The 18260-nt window shown below is 41.2% G+C and overlaps 1 protein-coding gene and 1 long non-coding RNA gene across 4 annotated transcripts in view; one reads left to right on the plus strand and one right to left on the minus strand.

The window, feature by feature from the left end:
* MKLN1 (muskelin 1) overlaps positions 1–18260 on the plus strand; it is a 375585-nt gene that overhangs the window by 201507 nt on the left and 155818 nt on the right. The window contains exon 1 of one of the 3 annotated variants that reach the window (XM_025379574.1): positions 12250–12823. The exons of 1 other annotated variant lie outside the window; for it this stretch is intronic. In XM_025379574.1, the coding sequence (XP_025235359.1) occupies positions 12726–12823 (98 nt within the window). In that variant the 5' untranslated portion in view covers positions 12250–12725. Of the gene's footprint in view, positions 1–12249; positions 12824–18260 lie in introns of those variants that run through there. One more of the 3 variants, XM_025379576.1, reaches the window with a different exon arrangement.
* On the minus strand, positions 7454–12606 carry LOC112620755. Its single transcript, XR_003118584.1, has 4 exons — positions 12440–12606; positions 11649–11776; positions 8980–9098; positions 7454–8378 (listed from the first exon to the last, which is right to left on the minus strand). It is a non-coding gene; the product is annotated as an uncharacterized LOC112620755 (long non-coding RNA).

The raw sequence follows: 18260 nt of genomic DNA on the forward strand, positions 1-18260 counted from the left end.
GTTCCCAGCAAGACCAACGCAGAAGGCAGGTGATTTCTGCATTTCCAACTGAGGTACCTAGTTCATCTCATTGGGACTGGTTAGACAATGGGTGCAACCCACGGAGAGCAAGCAGAAGCAGGGTGGGGCATTGCTTCACCCAGGAAGTGCGAGGAGCGGGGGGACCTCCCTGGCCCAGCTATGGAAAGCCATGAGGGACTGTGCTACTCAGCCTGGGTACTATGCTTTTCCCATGGTTTTTGCAATCCAGAGATCAGGAGATTCCTTCAGGAGCCTACACCACCAGGGCCCTGGGTTTCAAGCACAAAACTGAGAGGCTGTTTGGGCAGGCACTGAGCTAGTCGCAGGAGTTTTTTTTTCGTACCACAGTGGTGCCTGGAACCCCAGAGAGACAGAACCGTTCACTCCCCTGGAAAGGGGGCTGAAGCCAGGAAGTCAAGTGGTCTTGCTAAGTGGATCCCACTCCCACGGAGCCCAGCAAGCTAAGAACCACTGGCTTGAAATTCTCACTGCCAGCACAGCAGTCTGAAGTCGACCTGGGATGATTGAGTTTGGTGGGGGGAGGGGCATCTGCCATTACTGAGGCTTTAGTAGGCAGTTTTCCCCTGACAGTGCTAAGGAGACTGGGAGGTTTGGACTGGGCAGAATTCACCACAGCATGGCAAAGCGATTGTGGCCAGACTGCTTCTCTAGATTCTTCCTCACTGGGCAGGGCATCTCTGAAGGAAAGGTAACAGCCCCAGTCAGGGGCTTACAGATAAAACTCTCATCTCCATGGGACAGAGCACTGGATTGTCCCCAGAGCACTGGGGAGGGGCAGCTGTGGGCACAGCTTCAGCAGACTTAAGCTTTCCTGCCTGCTGGCTCTGAAGAGAGCAGCTGCTCCTGACAAAAGATATTCTCCCAACACAGTGTACCAGCTCTGCTAACGGACGAAGTGCCTCCTCAGGTGGGTCCCTGACCCCCAAGCCTCCTGACTGGGAGAAACCTCCCAACAGGGGTTGACAGACAGCTCCCAACAGGGGTCAACAGACACTTCATATAGGAGAGCTCTAGCTGGCATCAGGCTGGTGCCCCTCTAGGACAAAGCTTACAGAGGAAGGAGCAGGCAGCAATCTTTGCTGTTCTGCAGCCTCCACTGGTGATACCTAGGCAAATAGGGTCTAGAGGTGACCTTTAGCAAACTGCAGCAGACTTGCAGAAGAGGAAACTGTCAGAAGAAAAACTAACAAACAGAAAGCAACAACCACATCAACAAAAAAAGACTCCCACACAAAAACCCCATCCAAATGTCATCTGCTTCAAAGATCAAAGGTAGATAAATCCACGAAGATGAGGAAAAGCCAGCAAAAAAACACTGAAAATTCCAAAAACCAGAATGCCTCTTCTCCTCCAAATGATTGCAACTCCTCTCCAGCAAGGACACAAAACTGGATGGAGAATGAGATTAACGAATTGACAGAAGTAGGCTTCAGAAGGTGGGTAATAACAAACACCTCTGAGCTAAAGGAACATGTTCTAACCCAATTCAGGGAAGCTAAGAACCTTGATAAATGGTTACAGGAACTGTTAACTAGAATAACCAGTTTAGAGAGGAACATAAATGACCTGATGGAGCTGAAAAAAACAGCACGAGAATTTGGTGAAGCATACACAAGTATCAATAGTTGAATCAATCAAGTGGAAGAAAGGATATCAGAGATTGAAGGTCACCTTGCTGAACTAAGGTGTAAAGACAAGATTAGAGAAAAAAGAATGAAAAGGAATGAACAAAGCCTCCAAGAAATATGGGGCTATGTGAAAAGACCAAACCTACGATTGATTGGTGTATCTGAAAGTGATGGGGAGAATGGAACCAAGTTGGAAAACACACTTCAGGATATTATCCAGAACTTCCCCAACTTAGCAAGACAGGCCAACATTCAAATTCAGGAAATACAGAGAATACCGCTAAGATACTCCTTGAGAAGATCAACCCCAAGACACATAATCATCAGATTTTCCAAGGTTGAAATGAAGGAAAAATGTTAAGGGCAGTCAGAGAGAAAGTTCAGGTAGCCTACAAAGAGAAGCCCATCAGACCAACAGCAGATCTCTCTGCAGAAACCCTACAAGCCAGAAGAGAATGGGGGCCAATATTCAACATTCTTAAAGGAAAGAATTTTCAACCCAGAATCTCATACCCAACCAAACTAAGCTTCTTAAGCAAAGGAGAAATAAAGTCCTTTCCAAAGAAGCAAATGCTGAGGGATTTTGTCACCAGCAGGCCAGTCTTACAAGAGCTCCTGATGGAAGCACTAAATATGGAAAGAAAAAACCAGTACCAGCCACTGCAAAAACACACCAAAATATAAAGACCAGTGACACTATGAAGAAACTGCATCAACTAATGTGCAAAATAACCATCTAGCATCATGATGACAGGATCAAATTCACATATAATAATATTAACCTTAAATGTAAATAGGCTGAACACCCTAATTAAAAGACACAGACTGAATAAAGAGTCAAGACGCTTCAGTGTGCTGTATTTAGGAGACCCATCTCACGTGCAAAGACATATATAGGCTCAAAATAAAGGGACAAAGGAATATTTACCAAGCAAATGGAAAGCAAAAAAAAAGCAGGGGATGCAATCCTAGTCTCTGATAAAACAAACTTTAAACCCAAAAAGTTCAAAAAAGACAAGGGCATTACAGAATGGTAAAGGGATCAATGCAACAAGAAGAGTTAACTATCCTAAATATATATGCACTCAATACAGAAGCACGTAGATTCATAAACAAGTTCTTAGAGACCTACAAAGAGACTTAGAGTCCCACACAATAATGGGAGACTTTAATACCCCACTGTCAATATTAGACAGATCAACAAGACAGAAAATTAACAAGGATATTCAGGACTTGAACTCAGCTCTGGATCAAGTGGACTTAACAGACATCTATAGAACTCTCCACCCCAAATCAACAAAATATACATTCTTCTCAGCACCACATGGCAGTTATTCTAAAATTGACCGCATAATTGGAAGTAAAACATTTCTCAGCAAATGCAAAATAATGGAAATCATAACAAATAGTCTCTCAGACCACAGTGCAATTAAATTGGAACTCAGGATTAAGAAACTCACTCAAAACCGCACAATTACATGGAAATTGAACAACCTACTCCTGAATGACTCCTGGATAAATAACAAAATTAAGGGAGATAACGAAGTTCTTTGAAACCAATGAGAACAAAAAGACAACATACCAAACTCTCTGGGACACAGCTAAAGCAGTGTTAAGACAGAAATTTATAGCACCAAATGCCCGTATCAGAAAGCTGGAAAGACCTGAAATTGTCACACTAAAATCACAATTAAAAGAACTAGAGAAGCAAGAGCAAACAAATTCAAAAGCTAGCAGAAGGCAAGAAATAACTAAGATCAAAGCAGAACTGAAGGAGATAGAGACACGAAAAACTCTTCAAAAAATCAATGAATTCAGAGTAGTTTTTTGAAAAAATTAACAAAATATACCACTAGCTAGACTAACAAAGAAGAGAGAAGGATCAAATAGACACGATAAAAAATGATAAAAGGGATATTACCTCTGATCCCACAGAAATACAAATTACCATCAGAGAATACTATAAACACCTCCTCGTAAATAAACTAGAAAATCTAGAAGAAAATACATTCCTGGACACATACACCCTCCCAAGACTAAACCAGGAAGAAGTTGAATCCCTGAATAGACCAATAAGAGGCTCTGAAATTGAGGCAGTAGTTAATAGCCTACCAACCAAAAAAAGCCCAGGACCAGACGAACTGACAGCCGAATTCTACCAGAGGTACAAAGAGGAGCTGGTACTATTCCTTCTGAAACTATTCCAAACAACAGAAAAAGAGGGACTCCTCCCTAACTCATTTTATGAGGCCAGTGTCCTCCTGATACCAAAACCTGGCAGAGACACAACAAAAAAAGAAAATTTTAGGCCAATAACCCTGATGAACGTTGATGTGAAAATCCTCAATAAAATACTGGCAAACCGAATCCAGCAGCACATCAAAAAGCTTATCCACCATGATCAAGATGTCTTCATCCTTGGGATGCAAGGCTGGTTCAACATACACAAATCAACAAATGTAATCCATCACGTAAATAGAACCAATGACAAAAACCACATGATTATCTCAATACATGCAGAAAAGGCCTTCGATGAAATTCAACATCTCTTCATGTTGAAAACTCTCAATAAGCTAGGTATTGATAGAACGTATCTCAAAATAGTAAGAGCTATTTATGATAAACCCATAGCTAATATCATACTGAATGGGCAAAAGCTGGAGGCATTCCCTTTGAAAACCGGCACAAGACAAGGATGCCGTCTCTCACCACTCCTATTCAACATAGTATTGGAAGTTCTGGCCAGGGCACTCAGGCAAGTGAAAGAAATAAAGGGTATTCAAATAGGAAAAGAGGAAGTCAACTTGTCTCTGTTTGCAGATGACATGATTATATATTTAGAAAACCCATTATCTCAGCCCCAAAATCACCTTAAGCTGACAGGCAACTTCAGCAAAGTCTCAGGATACAAAATCAATGTGCAAAAATCACAAGCATTCCTATACACCAATCATAGAGAACAGAGAGACAAATCACGAGTGAACTCCCATTCACAATTGCTACAAAGAGAATAAAATACCTAGGAATACAATTTACAAGGGACGTGAAGGACCTTTTCAAGAACTGCAAACAACTGCTCAAGGAAATGAGAGGACACAAACAAATGGAAAAAAATTCCATGCTCATGGATAGGAAGAATCAATATCATGAAAATGGCCATACTGCCCAAAGTAATTTATAGATTCAATGCTATTCCCATTAAGCTACCATTGAGTTTCTTCGCAGAATTATTAAAAACTACTTTAAATTTCATATGGAACCAAAAAAGAGCCTGCATAGACAAGACAATCATAAGCAAAAATAACAAAGTTGGAGGCATCACACTACCTGACCTCAAACTATACCACAAGGCTACAGTAACCAAAACGTCATTATACTGGTACCAAAACAGATACATAGACCAGTGGAACAGAACAGAGACCTCAGAAATAATACCACACATCTACAACCATCTGATCTTTGACAAACCTGACAAAAACAAGCAATGAGGAAAGGATTCCCTGTTTAATAAATGGTGCTGGGAAAACTAGCCATATGCAGAAAACAGAAACTGGACCCCTTCCTTACATCTTATACAAAAATTAACTCAAGATAGATTAAAGACTTAAATGTAAAATCCAAAACCATAAAAACCCTAGAAGAAAACCTAGGCGATACCATTTAGGACATAGGCATGGGCAAAGACTTCATGACTAAAACACCAAAAGCAATTGCAACAAAAGCAAAAACTGACAAATGGGATCTAATTAAACTAAAGAGCTTCTGCATAGCAAAAGAAACTATCACCAGAGTGTACAGGCAACCTACAGAATGAGAGAAAAATTTTGCAATCTACCCATGTGTCAAAGGTCTAATATCCAGAATCTACAAGGAACTTAAACAAATTTTCAAGAAAAAAAAAAACAACCGCATCAAAAAGTGGGCAAAGAATATGAACAGACACTTCCAAAAGAAGAGATTTATGTGGCCAAAAAACATGAAAAAAAGCTCATCATCACTGGTCATTAGAGAAATGCAACTCAAAACCACAGTGAGATGCTATCTCATGCCAGTTACAATGGCAATTATTAAAAAGTCAGCAAACAACAGATGCTGGCAATGCTGTGGAGAAACAGGAAAGCTTTTACACTTGTTGGTTAGAGTGTAAATTAATCCAACCACTGTGATTGTGGAAGACAGTGTGGTGATTCCTCAAGGATCTAGAACCAGAAATACCATTTGACCCAGCAATCCCATTACTGAGTATATACTGAAAGGGTTATAAATCATTCTGGTATAAAGACACACGCACACATATGTTTGCTGCAGCACTTTACAATAGCAAAGACTTGGAACCAACCCAAATGCCCATCAATGATAGGCTGGATAAAGAAAATGTGGCACATATACACCGTGGAATACTATGCAGCCATAAAAAAGAACGAGTTCATGTCCTTTCCAGGGACATGGATGAAGCTGGAAACCATCATTCTCAGCAAATTAACACAGGAACAGAAAACCAAACACCACATGTTCTCACTCATAAACGGGAGTTGAACAATGAGAACACATGGACACAGGGAGGGGAATATCACACACCGGGGCCAGTCAGGTAGTGGGGCCAAGGGGAGGGAGAGCATTAGGGCAAATACCTAAAGCACGTAAGGCTTAAAACCTAGATGACAGTTGGTAAGTGTAGCACATAACCATGGCACATGTATACCTATGTAACAAACCTGCACATTCTGCACATATATCCCAGAATTTAAAGTAAAATTAAAAAAAAAAAAGAAAAACTTTTCAAGTCTCTCATTATCAGGTATTAGCCAGCACAAATAGCTGTTATTCCTGGCTTCTGAACTTTAAAAAAAAAAAAAAAAAAAGGTATGCTTCCAAATGACTCACCAAGGTGAACCAGTAAGCCTTAATCAAGGTTATGACTTAACCAAGGATGCATGGGGCATCTCCAAAGGAGGTGCAACACAGTCCTCACAAGACCCAGAATCACCCCAAAGACAGCTCAAAGAAAGGAGTTTAGCCACAAGTGAAGTACAATTCACATTTCTGTCTGGTCATGATTTCTAGGATCTCAGCTTCTCGGCTGGGTACTCATGAAGGTCCAAATGGTCTGTATGTCTCACAAATGGAAAAAGACAGGAAATCAAAAGTTGTCCATGAAAGGGATAAGGATCAATTACAAATGGTATCCCAAAAGGTCAAGAATCATACAATACTTTAAAACAAATGAGATTAGCTCCCTGGCCAGGAATTGAACTCAGGCTACAGTGGTGAAAGCACCAAATCCTAGCCATTTTACCACTGGGTGGAGTGTTTTCTTTGTTTTTGTTTTTGTTTGTGTATTTGTTTTTTGGTAAATCTTGCAGGGAATCCAAAGCAGGCAGTTTAAGCGTTTAAGGATTTTATCTTGTTTCCGTCTGATCTCATCTGGAATGCTGCTTAGCTAATTCCCTGAATGTTAGCATTTTAAAGACATGATAAGATTTAAAGGGTACTGTCTGATAGTGGGTCAATAAATCAGTGTGTATTAGTTCATTCTCACACTGCTATAAAGAACTACCTGAGACTGCGTAATTTATAAATAAAAGAGGTTTAATTGACTCACAGTTCTGCATGGCTGGGGAGGCCTCAGGAAACTTACAATCATGGTGGAAGGTGAAGGAGAAGCAAGTACCTTCTTCACAAGGCAGCAAGAGAGAGAAAGCCAGAAAGGGAACTGCCAAACACTTTTAAACCGTCAGATCTCGTGAGAACTCCCTCACTATCATGAGAACAGCATGGGGGAAACCGCCTCCATGATCCAATCACCTCCCACGAGGCTTCTCCCCCAACACATGGGGATTACAAATCGAGATATTTGGTTGGAAACACAGAGCCAGACCATATCACAGTGTCATTCACCAGACCTGGTTAGAAAAAATTTTGATGGATCTGCATTTTTATAGTCTCAGCAGTCTTTTTCCCGTTCTGTTGTTGTTCTACTTGTTCCTTCTGCTCTAAATTTAAATTCATTTCCCCTGAGAGAAGGAAATGTGTACATTGTGAAATTTTAAAAAATCTCTGCCTAAGAAATGTATGGAGGCCAAGGGAAGAAGCAGAAAGGGATGAGTTCAGATCACAGAGCTGGAAGAAAAGGGAGGATCTGGAGGTGAAAGGGAGAAAGACTCCGAAGTCTTTTTAAATAGTTTCAAATATCCCTTTGTTTACCTCTTGAATGAAGGTGATTTTTTCTTTCAGGATTTCTTTTAGAAGTTTTTAGGTGCCAGTGGAAGTAAGTCTCATATTTACATGTCTGGTTCTAAAACCAGCTCTTTCCAATGGTGTATACAAATAAAATTACTTTAGGTATGTCAAAAGATGCCCATTTTTGGTCATTGTTGCCTATGATCATTCCAGGTTAGATGGGTCTGCTTTCCCAGACACTACAAGAGAGTACCCCATAAATCGTATATGTAATTCCAGCAGGTATTTCTAAAAAGAGTGTTCAGGTTTTGAACACTCTTATTATTGATTTCTCATAATTCAGGAACTTTTCAAAAGTGACCAAAGCCAGGAATGTGTTTAGGATCAAACTGTGGCATGTCTTGGATTGTCTCTAATTGTCAGATGGTAGCAGAGTCCTCAAGGATGAGGACAATTGATTGTCTCTAATTGTCAGATGGCAACAGAGTCCTCAAGGTATGGGGGACCAGACCCTCATATTACGTCCATCTGGAAGAGCAAAAGGGGTATACATTTCAGTTAGGAACTAACAGGAATTGGTTAAAATTAAAGACTAATTCAGAATTTTCAAGCGATAGGAAACAACTGCTATCTCAAAGGCATACAATATAAAATGAAACCACTGGTGCCTAACTGCCAGTTCTTTCACTCAAACCTGTGCTGTGAGACAGAGGTGAAAAAACCTTGACCCAAACCCCTGGTTCTGAAGCAGAGGCAGAAAAACCATGACCTGCACCTCTGCTGTAAGACAGAGCGGGCAAAAAGGCAGAGCTCTTTACCCGGATCTTCTGTCCAAAGACAGAGACCGAAGCCCTCACACTTAAAGGAAAGAAAGGGTTTGAAAAACAGCCCAAATAAAGTCCAGGCCTTCAACCCAAGAGTGGACAGAGACCGAAGCCCTCACACTTAAAGGAAAGAAAGGGTTTGAAAAACAGCCCAAATAAAGTCTAGGCCTTCAACCCAAGAGTGGACAGAGACCGAAGCCCTCACACTTAAAGGAAAGAAAGGGTTTGAAAAACAGCCCAAATAAAGTCTAGGCCTTCAACCCAAGAGTGGGAGGTCCACATTCAGGAGAACTCGCCTGAAACACCTGACGAGACTTCTGAATGCGGAGAGTTCACACTGGTACCAAGCGCTGCTTTCAGAGAGAAACACCAGGTGTGTGGGGGAATCACTCCGTATCCTGCTGACTTACTCTAGATGTTTGACCTAAAAGGAAGAAGTTGAGGCAAAATTAATATAAGTTGGGAGTTTATTTGGGCCAAGCTTGATGACCGCAACTCGGGAACATAGATTCAAGTTGCCTTGAATATACGCTCTGAGTAGCAGCAGTTGCAAGTGGATTTTTAAAGGGAAAGATGAGGCAGTTCCTGAGTTATTTACCAAGAATTTACATTAAAATAAAACAAGATACTGATTGGCTACACATTATGAAACTATAGGATGTGGGTTATAATGTCTGGTGCAGCATTAATCAGTAGGTTAATGTTTAGCTTCTGTGGCAATAGTAAGCAGTTTCAAGAGACAAATACACAGCTTAAAAGTGGGGGAGGAGGACAGGATCGCTGTTTCACTTTAATGCCTCTCTGGGCCTCATAATTTAAAAGGATTTGCATTCCTCAGATAAAGTTCTTTTCTTAACATTTAAAAAAATTTCGGCTCAGTATCATAATATAACTATCTGTATTTATGTTAACATAGGAATGCTTTAAATTATTTTGCCATTTATAAAATTTGTGATGCAGGAAAGCCACACTATCCTGTGTCTTTACCTTCTGAGTAGCAATTATACCTCCGGGATACAGGTTTGTAGTCTGAGAAGTGCTGGCATTTTCTTTTCCTTTGCAACGCAAAAGTCTCTAATTCAAGTTCTCTTTTAGCATTATTCATCCATTCTTTGATAAATATTTACTGAACATCTTCTATTTGCTAGACACATCAACAGGACTGAGGATACAACTGTGAACAAGATATGTATGACTCTTATCTTCATGGCAGCTATCATTTAGAGAGAAAGAGAAATAAAGAAGAAATTAAAATATATTGTGATGTGTGTAAAGACAAAGAGGGAAACTTAGAGTGCTAAGAGAAATGTAAAAAATGTTACCTATCTTGTGTTAGCTTGCGTAGGAAAAAAAAAAAAATGAAGAAAACGGTCACCTAATCCCAAAGCAGGTGATGAAGAAAGATTTTCGGACAGACGCAGTGGCTCACACCTGTAATCTCAGCACTTTGGGAGGCCGGGCTGAGGCAGAAGGATCGCTTGAGCCCAGGAGTTCAAGACCAGCCTGGGCAACAGAGGGAAACCCTGTGTCTACCAAAAAAATCAAAAAAGTAACTTGGTGTGGTGACGTCTGCCTACGGTCCCAGCTACATGGGAGGCTGAGGTAGGATGATCCTTTAAACCCAGGAGGTCAAGGCTGCAGTGAGCCATGTTCATGTGACTGCATTGCATCCTGGGTGACAGAGTCAGAGGGAGACCCCGTCTCAAAAAAAAAGAAAACCAAAAAAATTTCCAGGACCAAATAGTCTACAGGATGAGCTGGAGTTAGCCAGGTAAAGTATGGTAAAGAATATTCCAAGCCTGGCTTAGAGTAAGCCCTGGAGGCTACAGAGAACATGGACTCTATGGGAACAAATTCAGTGTGCTAGTGAGTGGACAGATGTCAAAAGCGCAAAGGAGAAAGATGGGGGGGTGGGGGCGAGGGAAGCTGGAGAGAAAAATCAAGGCAGATTATGAAGGGCCTCTGTTAAACAGTTTAGAAGGGGGCTGAAAGTCACCAAAAGGATTTAAGCCTAAAAAGAACTAGTTAATATGTGTTTTTTAAAAAGATTGCTCAGGAACTATGTCTGGAAAAGAACAAGGACTTGACTTACATTAGAAAATCTGGGGCCCAAAGGAATTCAAGTGAGTTAATTCCTCCCCTTTAAAGTGTCTATTTTCTCCAAAGATAACCACCATATCCTCTCTGGGGCTAACATTCTCTGGCCCTTTCCCATTGTCTCTGGCAGCTCCCAACCCAAGTCACAAGGGTTACAGCATTCCCTTAAGGAACACATACTTTTCCAACCTGCTGCAGCACACAGAGCACATGTAATTTTTTATTTTACTGTATTTTATTTATTTTTCCAAGACAGAGTTTCACTCTGTTTCCCAGGCTGGAGTGCAGTGGTGTGATCTTGGCTTGCTGCAACTTCCGCCTCCTGGGTTCAAGTGATTCTCATGCGTCAGCCTCCCAAGTAGCTGGGATTATAGGTGTATGTCACCACACACAGCTAACTTTCGTATTTTTAGTAAAGACGGGGTTTCACCATGTTGACCACTCTGGTCTTGAACTCCTGACCTCAGGTGATCCGCCTGCCTCGGCCTCCCAAAGTGCTGGGATTACAGGTGTGAGCCACCATGCCTGGCCAAGCACATGTAATTTTAAAGGTGAACATACTTGTGGCCTTTCTTATTTTATTTTATTTTTGTTATTTTAGAGATGGGGGTCTTGCTATGTTGACCAGGCTGGTCTCAAACTCCTGGGCTCAAGTGATCCTCCCACCTGGACCTCCCAAAGTGCTGGGATTACAGGCGTGAGCCACTGTGCCCAGCCTGGCCTTTCTATTTGGCTTTTTTGATCTGATATCCTAGTAGAGCCTATCATTAAATTTCCACCTATAGAAACAGGAAGTCAGGAAAGGACTTGAGGGAGTTTCGGCAGGTTAATGATTACAACGGGAAGAGAATACAATTATTGAGGTGTTTTGACTCACTTGGTCATTTCCTGAGAAACTCTGCTTGAATTTTTCCACTCTTCAGGTGGAGATTATGACACTGTCCAGGCTTTCAGGAGTCTAACCTCTTAGACAATAAAAGACATACTCTTTGGTAACTGCAGTGGCTAAGCCAAGGAATAAATATGCATAACTACGACAAACAGGTACTTGATGAGAACATTATCTAAAACTGCCAGATATTTAGACCAAGTGCTCCTTTTGTTATAAGAAGCTGGTATGACGTCCATATGGTTTTCAGGGCTGCTGTTGCCTCTAAGAAGAAGGAATAGTCTTTTTCCTGAACTTCTCTCTCGCTGAACTTTTAGGCTACAATTATGTCACTTCAAAGTGGGCAGATTTGCCAACTGAAAAAATGATGACACGTAGCTTCCCAACTCGGTCTGTGGGTGAACGTCATTCCCCAGGAAACCAATGCCACAAGATTAGTAGGACGCGGATCACAAGAAATGTTTACAATGCAGGGCATCACAGACTGCAAACCAAACAGGGTAGGAGGACACGGGACCATTTCCTTTTCCTGTCTCCATCTGACTCTGGAAGGCGGGGACAAGACATTTAAAACCAGGACCATTCCAGGAGGACAACACATTAGCTACTGCCCTCCAGCTCCTTTCAGTGTTGTTTCCGTAAAGGACTTACAAACTGGGGAGGGCGGTGGCTTCCAAAAGCGCACAGGCGTGCCTTTTCCAACTTAGTCTTCTTATTTTCCCTTTCTGCTCCATAACTACAACGTGTTTCTGTTCGTAATCATCTTGGCTTGTCCTTACCTCTGCTTGTAAGAAAAGTCTTTTGCGCCATTCCCCTCCAAGCCCCAGGGAAGAGCCTGGAAAAGCGCTTACACCTCAGACCCAGTGTCGCTCGGCCGTCAAAGGAGCGAGCCACGTAGAAAACCCCAAGATAGGACCGTGGCCCCTAGCTGGGCCCGGGTAACGATGCGGGGCAGGGAGCGCAGGCGGCCGGGGAGGGCGGCGGCCCCTTTAAGAGCAGGCCACGCCCCCTCCGCTCCTCCGTTCGCGGCCAGCGGTCGGTGGCGGCCGCTACGGTGCTGACAAGATGGCGGCTGGCGGAGCTGTCGCTGCGGCGCCCGAGTGCCGGCTTCTCCCCTACGCGCTACACAAGTGGAGCTCCTTTTCCTCCACCTACCTTCCCGAGTAAGTGCCGGGGCCTGAGCTCGTGCTGTCCCTCTCTTCCGCGTCAGCACTGTTGGGCCAGGGGTGCAATGGAGGGCAGCCGAGCCGAGAGGCCCAGGCGGGGCCTGCGGAGGGGGACGTGCGGCCTCCGGAGTCTTAGTTCAGCCGCTGAAAGCGTTGCTCGGCCCCGCTCGGGAAGAGGTTAGGGTCCTGAGAGCGAGCCCAGGGAGAAGGGGCGAGGTGTGTGGTGGATCCGGGGCGCGCACAGGAGAACCGGAAGCCCAGTTGTTCTGCACTTGGGATTTGGGGGTTGAGGTTGAGGAGGGCTTAGGGGACGGGCGGCTCTGGGAGGTGGGGCAGGAATCCGAGCTTGCGGGGCCCGGCCCGCTTGCAAACTACCCCGAATGTCTGAGGTCGTCCGAGGTGGTCGGCGTTGGGGGACATGTCGTTCAGTCGATTGCTGCCGGGACAAAGTGTAAAGCCGAGGAGTGCCTATTCCAGAGTGGGGTCATTAAAAGTGATTAGCTCTAGAGTAGTGTTAAAAGTCACGGAAGGCTAGAAAGTTGTGGAATCCATCTGAATCCTAGCAGGCGGGGAGAAGTTGTAGAATTGGCAGACGTTGTCTTTAATGCCTGGAAGTTCTGAAAACGATAGGGAGTGGGAAGGAGTGACATTACCGAAGAATTTCAGTATTACAGCTCATTAGAAGACGGGTTTTTATGGACACAGACCCGTTTCCCAACCCAGAAACTCAAACAGAAAAATCTGGCTTTAATGAATTTGATTTTCAACACCGGCTTTGTCTTGATCCCTGATTTAGGTGTTAAAAAAGAGTTCAGTTGCATTGTTAGGGTTTGTTTGTTTTTTTTTTCCTCTAGCAAGTTCCTTCTGAAATGCTGAAAATACTCTTACATAGTATCTTATTTATCTTTGGCTTATTTTTGAAAGGAGGAGCAAATCTAACTCCAATTTTACGTGCTAGTGGAGAAACTGGCTTAGTAAAGGCTTAAGAGCTGTGCAGATCCTGAAGAAAAATGCTAGTTGTTCCTCTAACCATTTCACAGGACCGAAACGATTTTATGAACAAAACAAATTAATGAATAATATATTTTACTGAATATTTTGCTAAACAAAAAAGTGGCTAGATCTGTGAAGCATACTCAAGTAAGTTTTCCATCTATATTTGAGAAATTCTTCACATTTATCCAAATTTGATTTCACTGGTTATATCAATGAAGAATCTCAAAATGGAGCTGCAACTGGAAGAATCTGTCTTGACTGCCAGCCTCCCATTTTATTCACCAGGTCAAGGGTTGGCATTCAGTAGGATCTGGCCCAATGAAGGGTGCCAAGTGACCTGTGGTTTGATCTGGCCTGTGTAGCCTATTCATGGCCGTATCCCTGATTGATGCTGAAACCCAACTTTCAGTTAGTGAGCCAGGTAAACATTCCAGCCATGTACTTGGAGTTGAAATGTGGCCCTATGTACTTGACCTGTGATATTCTGGGTTATCATGTTCTTGAATCTGAAGTTATTCAGCTTTTTTCTATACTCAGGCTAGGATTATGGACAGTTGGGAATTGGTGTGGCATTGTTTGATCTAATTGTAGAGACATTTTTCTGGTCTTGAATTGGCCTATTTCCAGGATGTCACTCCTTAAATTTTTGGTGTAGGCCTGAGGCTTGGATAATACAAGTACTATTTGCGTTATCTGTTGTACAGACATTTTAAGAAAGTACATTTCAAGCAGGAAATGATTTAGTGTGATGGCAACTTTAATCTGACTTTGTGTCTTGTTACTCTGGCCCCTGGTTTGCAGTGGGCAGAACACTAGTTTTGGAGTTAGAAAGCAACAATATGAGATTGGAGAAATACATTGCTGCAATTTTCTCAAGTACATACATAAAATAGTATTTAATACATATGTAACTTTCATACACTTCCATTTACTATATCTTATTTAATCTCTATGACATGTTGGAGAATATTGTGTCTGCTGGGTTGGTGTGTGTCATGCCTAAATTATAAAACTCTTGGCTCTGAACTTCTATTAGCAAGCAAAGATGTTACTCCTCTGTGTGACAGAAGATGTAAGAAAGGGATGGACTTTACTTACCTTTGCCCTAAAATCCTCTCTAGCAGCAATTGCTGTATCTTTATTGGCAGTGGAAACCATATTAAGGTACTTCTTAAACAGGTCTCATTTTAGGTAAAGACATTTGTTGAAATGTCCACAAAGTGGCACGTATTTGTTAACATAGATATAAGCATTTCGAGGTGGCAGTAATAAATCAGTAACAAAAATGGTAAACAGTTGTGATGTGCCATCCATTTGCTAGGCTCTCTGATGAACATTTTTAAGTGTATTAACTCATTTAATCCTTACCACAGTCCCAAGAGGAATCTCCATTTGCCAGATGTTGGAAACAGGTAGGGAGAAGTTAAAACTTGCCTAAGGTCACACAGCTACGATGGAGCCAGAATTTGAATCAAGGTAGTCAGACTCCACAGTCTGTGGTTTTTAACTATAGTGTTTTACTGCTTCTGCACAAAGGTATATATAGTACAGGAAATCAGAACTTTAAGAGCTCTTGTATTAAAGGCACTTATGTTTTAGTTGTGTAAAGAAATGTGAAGTCATTAAAAAAAATTGAACAATTTTATCTCTATTTTCTTTCTAAGGACTTAGAATTTTTTTTCCCTTCTTCCAGAGGCAGAAAAAGTAAACATTTCCCCTTTCAACTCTTTTTGATTTATTTGGACTTTAAAAATGTTAAAGGGGATCCAGTTATAGGGAACACATTTTTACTTTGAGACTTAAAAAAAGGCCTTTTATTTTTGTGTGCTTAGAAGAGATTGCCTGTATTTTACTTTTTTCTGAAATTTACACCTAATTTAAGAATTAAATATACTTATTTAAATAATTCATAGAATTACATATACTCTTATACATAAAAATGTTTTGTAAACTGCTAATCCCTGTACTCAAAATTTTTTTTGTACCTAATAATGATGCTAGCTACAATTTGTTGAGCACTTAATATATGCAAGATGCTTTTTGTATACAGTTTTGTTTAATTCTTGGCACATACCTGTAAGATAGGTATTATATATGTGTGTGTGTTTTGCAGAGGATGAAACTGAGGTCCATACAGGGTAAGTAGCTTGCCCAGGGTCATATAGTTTTCCAGAGGCTTGACAGGTTTTCTGACTTAAAAACTATTGCATTGTGACTTTAATAACAGTCACCACTTATTGAGTACCTTCTATTCTTCAGGCTCTGTACTGAGCATTTAGCATGCGTTCTTTGATGTAGTCTTCACAGAAACCCTATGAGATAAATATTATTATTCTGTTTTAGAGCTAGGAAGAGTGAGATTCAGAGAGGTAAGTTAACTTGCCCAGGTCTAAGAGTTGAAAATGTCAGAGGAGCAGGACAGGGTGGCTCACACCTGAAATCCCTGCACTTGGGAGGCCAAGTCTGGAGGATCACTTGTGCCCAGGAGTTTGAGATCAGCATGGGCAACACAGTGGGACCCCATCTCCAATAATAATAATAATAATGAGGAGGAGGAAGAAAATGTAGGTGATAAGGTTCTCATCTTGGGCCTTTTGACTTCTTCTGTTACGAAAGCTGCTCATTATTATACATGGCTATTGTATATGTCTAATTGAGATTACAGATAAGAAGTGCTCTAAGGTTAGACCAGCAAGAGAGGGAAAAATAGATTTTATCTTGATGTGTAAGATTTTAGTATACTCATGAGAACAGGGAGAAACTTTGAAAGTATTTTTTACATATTAGGTAATTTCATTGGTATACAATGATTCTTATCTTGTTTACATATTATTGAATGACTTAGATAATTTAGATGATAAAATCTGATAGATTTTTAAGTGTGTTTACCTTTTTCCTGTTAGTCTTATTACTTAAAATCAAATAGTACTTAAAATAGTACCTTGTGTCAACATGTGATTGATTCATGGTTCAGAGTACAAATGTTATGATTTGACCACTAGAATAGAAGATGAATTTATTTCAACTATTTTTAAAACTAATTTTAAAATTTCACATTTGAAAATGAATATAGGCTAGGCACAGTGGCTCATGCCTGTAATCCTAGCACTTTGGGAGGCTGAGGCAGGACTATCACTTGAGGCCAGGAGTTTGAGACCAGCCTGGGCAACATAGTAATACCCCATCTCTACAAAAGGAAAAAAATATATAAATATTTATATATTTTTGTTACATAAAACATATATGCATATTTATATATTATTACGTAAAAAATATGTAAATGTGTATATATATATTCTTTTCTTTCCTCTTTGTCTCTACAAAAGAAAAAGACAGCACCTCGTCAACACCCCATGTCTAAGAAAGAAAAAATAGACACTTTTTATGTAATATATAAAAATATACTTTATATATATTTTAATATATATTTTGATGTAAAAAATGCTCTACGTTTGTTATGGAATATTTGTAAAATATGGACCCACATAAACAAAATTTAAATTAACCTTGATAACACTACCTAAAGATCACTAGTCACCCTTTAAATACTGATTATCATTCCAGATCTTGTACTGTAGATGTATATGTTTTTCAATTTACTTTTGTCCTCTGTTTACTGTTCTGTATTTGCCTTTTCCTCCTTAACAAATAGTAAATATTTCCTTATGTTATTAAATATTCTTCTATATTGTCTTTTTTTTTTAAGGGACAGGGTCTTGCTCTGTCACAGTGGCATGATCATAGTTCACTGCAGCCTCGACCTCCTGGGCTCAGGCGATCCTCCAGCCTCAGTTTCTCAAGTAGCTGGAACTACAGGCACATGCCATCATGCCTGGCTAATTTTTTTTTTTTGTAGACAGAGTCTTGGTCTATCACCCAGACTGGAGTTTAGTGGCACCATCCTGGCTCACTGCAAACTCCGCCTCCTGGGTTCAAGCAATTCTTGTGCCTCAGCCTCTTGAGTAGCTGGGATTGCAGGTGTGCGCCACCACTCCTGGTTAATTTTTTTATTTTTGGTAGAGACAGGGTTTACCATCTTGGCCAGGCTGGTCTTGAATTCCTGACCTCAGGTGATCCACTTGCTTCGGCCTCCCTAAGTACTGGGATTACAGGCATGAGCCACCATGCCCAACCAAGCCAACCAAGCCTGGCTAACTTTTTAAATTTTTTGTAGAGATGGGGTCCCACGATGTTGCCCAGGCCGGTCTCCAGCTCCTGGGCTCAAATGATCCTCCCACCTAAGTGCCCCAAAGTACTGGGATTATAGGTGTGAGCCACTGTGCCCAGCCAAAATTTATTTATTATGGATGCATTATATTCCATGTAATGACTTTATGTCATTTTGTTTAATTGGTCCCGTTATTAGACACTTAGGCTTTGTGGCTTTATTTTATTTTCATTTGTGTTTGTTGTTGTTTGACCATTATGAGTCATGAGG

The sequence above is a fragment of the Theropithecus gelada genome, chromosome 3 (assembly GCF_003255815.1).
Source record: "Theropithecus gelada isolate Dixy chromosome 3, Tgel_1.0, whole genome shotgun sequence".
In the NCBI taxonomy this organism is placed as follows: Eukaryota; Metazoa; Chordata; class Mammalia; order Primates; family Cercopithecidae; genus Theropithecus; species Theropithecus gelada.